The sequence below is a fragment of the Schistocerca gregaria genome, chromosome 6, assembly GCF_023897955.1.
Source record: "Schistocerca gregaria isolate iqSchGreg1 chromosome 6, iqSchGreg1.2, whole genome shotgun sequence".
NCBI classification, from domain to species: Eukaryota; Metazoa; Arthropoda; class Insecta; order Orthoptera; family Acrididae; genus Schistocerca; species Schistocerca gregaria.
Genome location: NC_064925.1, coordinates 233153691 through 233160112, shown reverse-complemented (window position 1 = coordinate 233160112; position 6422 = coordinate 233153691). Strand labels below are relative to the sequence as shown.

Sequence of the window (6422 nt, the reverse complement as noted above, 5' to 3'; positions counted from 1 at the left end):
GCTCAAGTCTCGGCCCAGCACACAGTTTTAATCTGCTTATAACTATTTTAGAATGGTGCTTATTTCTACATGTTAATATTTTTATTTAAGTATATTGTCAAAGCATCTGAAGAAACTGACCGATTCACCTAGAAGTTTTTCCATTTAACATTTTGTCTTCATATTTTCTGTAATATGAATGTATCTCCAGTTCTTTTAACAAATCCATTTTGTGCCCTTTATTTTTTTATATACTGCAGTACCGTCAACAAAACAAAGCAGAACCTCCCACATCGAAAACATTTATAAAAAATAGCAGGGTACAAAGAGAAAACATTTGAAAATGAGAGTAATTTCCCAAAACATGTCATGTAAAATGTGAATAAGAGAAAATCATGACTGGTAGCAGAAAAGTTATTGATAAACAAACCCACTGTTTTCACAGTCACAGGCTTTCTCAAACACCATTTACAATGGACAAAATCAGATTGTCCATCACATTTCAGATATCTTTGGTTGATTCGAACAGTACATATTCAGCAGATGTAATGCCCATTTGCTTGCTGAAGATAGAGACATTGCAAAGGAAAAGGGTATATCAAGGTATTACATCCACTGTGCAATGATGTAATCAACACAATCCTTTCAAAATTGTGTGTTTTGCCTACTTACAAGAAAACTCTATGCCTCTTAAAAAAATAAAAAAATAAAAAAAAGATTTAAAAAATAATGACAATCAATCATACTCCTGCAGATGAATGCTGACGGCATACTTAACCACACACAAGGGATCAGTCCCCTCCTCCCACCCCCATACGCCAACACAAACAAAAGAGTGTGTCTTTTCCACCCAAACCTTATGGTCACAACATCCAACCTGCCCATTCCCCTAATTTTGTGTGTTGGGAGAGTTCAGTACAATTATGTGCACTGCTTGTGCTCTTTGATCCATATTTGCAAAGAAACGCTGTAAAAGCCAGCAGTCTGTAATTCACATCGTCTTTTACAGCAGTGTATTTCTTAATTTAAGGAGAGAGTAAAAATTTAACTTGACGCAGGATTTATTTAATATGAATACTACATTGGCTGTCACTGAATACCAAAAAGACAGTTTAACACCTTGGTTTTCCTCTTCCTATTTCTAGCACACTGTGTTTTTGTAGCTAAATTTTACAGTCACTGACATTGAGAACTCACATGGGCTAGAGATGTTACTTCAAACTCTGTTCAAGTATTTTACTTCAGTCTACAGAAGATCCTCCTCTAAAGCTGACATGAGCCTGTGTACTAACATAAGAACCAATAATACTTTTCTTTTTATTTAAAATAGAAGTTGTGACCATTTAAATATATACTAGTGTGTTGGGTTTTGAAATATCATATGACTCAAAGACTATTAACCTTATTATTAATCAGGATCTCCTGAAGATACAGTATACTGCACTTCTTAAATTTTTCTAGTAGCAAGAAAAATGTTGAGTCATTACTGTTGTGGCAATGTCTTGGGAAATTTAAAAAAATAACAATAAAAATTATGAAATAATGTATATTCAAGATGCAACAGTCATTGACAATATTTAATTTTCTTCTTCCACTCTGACATTTAGGTTCCTGGGGCAAACTCACTACTTTCTTATCCAACATACTTTAGCATCATTTGAAGTTTGTGGAAGCAGTTTTGCTGTATCCTGTGTGATGAAAGAGTAATACACTCCTGGAAATGGAAAAAAGAACACATTGACACCGGTGTGTCAGACCCACCATACTTGCTCCAGACACTGTGAGAGGGCTGAACAAGCAATGATCACACGCACGGCACAGCGGACACATCAGGAACCGCGGTGTTGGCCGTCGAATGGCGCTAGCTGCACAGCATTTGTGCACCGCCGCCGTCAGTGTCAGCCAGTTTGCCGTGGCATACGGAGCACCATTGCAGTCTTTAACACTGGTAGCATGCCGCGACAGCGTGGACGTGAACCGTATGTGCAGTTGACGGACTTTGAGCGAGAGCGTATAGTGGGCATGCGGGAGGCCGGGTGGACGTACCGCCGAATTGCTCAACACGTGGGGCGTGAGGTCTCCACAGTATATCGATGTTGTCGCCAGTGGTCGGCGGCAGGTGAACGTGCCCGTCGACCTGGGACCGGACCGCAGCGACGAACGGATGCACGCCAAGACCGTAGGATCCTACGCAGTGCCGCAGGGGACCGCACCGCCACTTCCCAGCAAATTAGGGACACTGTTGCTCCTGGGGTATTGGCGAGGGCCATTTGCAACTGTCTCCATGAAGCTGGGCTACGGTCCCGCACACCGTTAGGCCGTCTTCCGCTCACGCCCCAACATCGTGCAGCCTGGCTCCAGTGGTGTCGCGACAGGCGTGAATGGAGGGACGAATGGAGACGTGTCGTCTTCAGCGATGAGAGTCGCTTCTGCCTTGGTGCCAATGATGGTCGTATGCGTGTTTGGCGCCTTGCAGGTGAGCGCCACAATCAGGACTGCATACGACCGAGGCACACAGGGCCAACACCCAGCATCATGGTGTGGGGAGCGATCTCCTACACTGGCCGTACACCTCTGATGATCGTCGAGGGGACACTGAATAGTGCACGGTACATCCAAACCGTCATCGAACCCATTGTTCTACCATTCCTAGACCGGCAGGAACTTGCTGTTCCAACAAGACAATGCACGTCCGCATGTATCCCATGCCACCCAACGTGCTCTAGAAGGTGTAGGTCAACTACCCTGGCCAGCAAGATCTCCGGATCTGTCCCCCATTGAGCATTTTTGGGACTGGATGAAGTGTCGTCTCACGCAGTCTGCACGTCCAGCACGAACGCTGGTCCAACTGAGGCGCCAGGTGGAAATGGCATGGCAAGCCGTACCACAGGACTACATCCAGCATCTCTACGATCGTCTCCATGGGAGAATAGCAGCCTGCATTGCTGCGAAAGGTGGATATACACTGTACTAGTGCCGACATTGTGCATGCTCTGTTGCCTGTGTCTATGTGCCTGTGGTTCTGTCAGTGTGATCATGTGATGTATCTGACCCCAGGAATGTGTCAATAAAGTTTCCCCTTCCTGGGACAATGAATTCACGGTGTTCTTATTTCAATTTCCAGGAGTGTATGCTAAGCAGTAAATAGTAAGAAAGTGATAGAATTGAACAAGTCAGATTTTCAGTGAAAGTAATTATTTATTCCTTCATTGTACTAAACAACAAGCAACTAGTGCTTGATAAACTTTGTACTACACACAAACAGCAACTTGGTACTTCATGTAGGATTTGCAGGAAGTAAACATATAAAATCCCACCTATTCCTCTGATACCAGCATCCCTTCTCCCCTCCTGCCACAAGAAATACCAGGTTATGGTACACACATACTTACAATAATGTAGTCATGCCTACTATGATTCTCTTTAAAATGACAATTATTTCCAAGAAGGCATCTATGCACACTACACAAATCAACATTATACACGTACAACAACACAATCTCACCATTGCCAGATCACACAGAAATTCCAGTTGAAGAGATTATAATTTTAAAGCTTTCCCTTCTAATGTCTTTCTTAATTTTCAAAGTAAGATGAATATTTGTGTGACACTTCCAAAGCTTCATAAAAGGCACTGATCTGAAGCTTCTAATTACTTTATTAAAAAGCAAGCTGTTGAAAGCAGATATTATATACATCTGTCACTGCCCCATTTTACAGTCACCAGTTTAGATTTTTATCACTGAAATTATGAAAAAATACATCATTCTCATTGCTAACTTTAAACGCTGAATAGTCTCTCCTGAACATTTTTTTTCCTTCCTTTTAATTCAGTAATCCCTGCCAACATCATATAGCAGAATTTGGCAAGAATTTTGGGGGGAAAGAGAGAACTCATCACTTAAAGTAATACAAGCTATCTCTTTGGATATGTTCTACATTTTATTAGTAGCAATTATGTAACACTTTCTAATGAATAAAAAAAAAGCCAAAAATCATTGGCTGACAATAGGCAGATTATACTTATCTTACTGCATACAATAGTTTCAGTGAGTACACAACATCATGATATAGGCACAAGGCTGAAGTCTAGTTATGGAAGATGAATAAGTATTGCAATTGACACTCATGGGAACATGGGTTCTCAGATTTTCAGCTTGGTCATCTACCTCAGAAGCTCTTAAATTCTAATTTTCTTGCATAAAACACAAGCACATGTAATTTTTCTGGTGGAGTACCTACAATTTTCATTTAGCTGTGAGTAGTGTTGGAGAAATTGCTGCGTAAACATCTTACAGGTTGGGGTCTTTAAAGACGGACTGCAAGGTTGGATTGGGAAAAGATAGGCAGAAAATTGGATGCTGATCTCTTTCAGGAAAGCATCCTGGGCTTCCTCCTGATGTGATACAGGACAACTATGGAACATCTGTATCTGCATGTCTGCACCTGCCCCCTTGATGTGTTAAGAGTGTAGCCCTTCTATACACCACAGCATTAGGAGGGAGAGAGGGATCATCGTACGAAGTACAATTAGAAAATGGTGATCATAAAAAAGTATTTGGCTGCAGACTAAATTAGTGGCAAAGGTACAACTTACAGAATAACAAACACCATTGTTCTTGTTAATTGTTATTTACCATTACCTAAAGACACACTATCTGTGTGATTTTCACATAAAGCTTGTATTACAGCTATCTCTGCATACTGTGAATACCATTAGTAGATATAACCTTCTGGTCCACAAAGACAACTAAACTAAACTATAAGACAGCTACAATGGTAATAAACGCTATACGACAGTCTCATAATTTTGTTTGTTATTGTTGTTCTCAATAATCTGCATGTCTTGTTTCTTTAGGCACAATAGCTAAAAAATATAAACTGCATAAAAGCAGCAAGTCTGTCAGAAAATCAGTATATAAAACTCTAAAAATGAAAAACAGACATTGTCTGTTGCATTCATAGTTTAGAACACTATATGCTGTACTTTTAGGTCTGCTTATTTTATGTTCTATGTTGAGAATATTAAATGAAGCTACTATTTCAGATGCTGTATAGTACATTAAATAATTTTCTTATGGCCACTGTATTAGACAGTTACATTTAAGCAAAAAATGTAAATCTCCTACATATCAACTAGTTTTTCCACACTGGCATAGAGTACCTTATACACACCAGTATTAAGCTAAGTACAGTGTTCTACTTATTACTTATTAGCCTAATCATTAGTACCCTTCACTGATACTTGTTTCTTTTTCTTATTTCCACATTGTTGGATAGTCTTCTGATAAGTAGAATCTAGCCCAGAATAATGACTACAGCAACTGATGTTCAATAGTCAAAAGTGCACGACCCTTCTTTCTTTCTCATTTTTTATATCAGTCATTAAAATGTTTAATATGTCAACAATGATGAGCACATAATAGTGCAGAAATTTAGGTTAGAGCCAAGTTCATACACCTGAACAGGAAACAGACATAACTTGTAGAGTTGCCATTTATAATTCTTGTCACAGTGGACAAATCCACTTCTAATATTTGCCAAAATTGCTTAATGTCTTGTGTGATAGACATAGGTAACATTTTCTACAAAATACAAATATTACAAATCATTCACACCTGAGACACTAAAAAATTCCCACAAAATAGGTCTATTACAGTAGCAAATGTACGTATAATGTATTGACATTACCACAGTTAATTACAGAGAACAGTAGATATTTAAGGTGCTTGCTCATTGTTGGACTTGGCCTCAGGTAACTGTTTATGATTTGGTTTTTCTTCAGCTGAACTGACACTGTTATCTCCTTCTTCAGTTTCCTCAAACAGTTTTTCAGACAACTGGTCAGCCTTTAGTAATTCAACTAGTTCTCCAAAAGTGAGAGCTTGACGTTCTGGTGCAAGACGACGGAATAGGGCATTAGAATTGTTTAGAGGTGCATCCAACAAAAGATCTTCAGCTGAATGAGTAGTCCCTTCAGATAGCAGTCTCACCATACAAGATTTGTGAGTTTCATCCAAAGACTGAACCAGGTCTTTCTTTGTTCGCTTCAACTTCAATCTAGCTAGTTTACTCTCTGAAATCAAACAAACATGTCATAAGTTCAAATATTTATGCATGTACAATACGCCACAAAGTCTTTAATAATGGTTTCCTTTTTAATTTTTGTAAATAACTTAGGTCTCCTATTGCTGAACTGTTAAATGGAAGACACAGCAAGCAACATCTATTAGTTGGTAGCAATGCCACTTCTAGCAGGTGAGCAGTGTGTCCATGCATGCAGAAGTTCCAGTTTTGACGGTAGACTGAATGACCTCATTTCTGCTCTCTTCAAAGTAAACAAATCATTCAATGTTTTTTCAAAATGGCATTTAGTGATTGAATACAGAACAAGGGAAAATTTAAGAAAATTATTATAATTATCTTTCACTGTTAGCTGGTAG

At 39.2% G+C, this 6422-nt stretch overlaps 1 protein-coding gene across 1 annotated transcript in view; it reads right to left on the bottom strand.

The window, feature by feature from the left end:
* Positions 1–3619: 3619 nt before the first annotated feature.
* Positions 3620–6422, bottom strand: part of LOC126278981 (uncharacterized) — a 28202-nt gene continuing 25399 nt past the window's right edge. Inside the window, exon 2 of the mRNA XM_049979284.1 lies at positions 3620–6055. Coding sequence (XP_049835241.1) covers positions 5700–6055 — 356 coding nt within the window. The 3' untranslated portion in view covers positions 3620–5699. The remainder of the gene's footprint in view (positions 6056–6422) is intronic.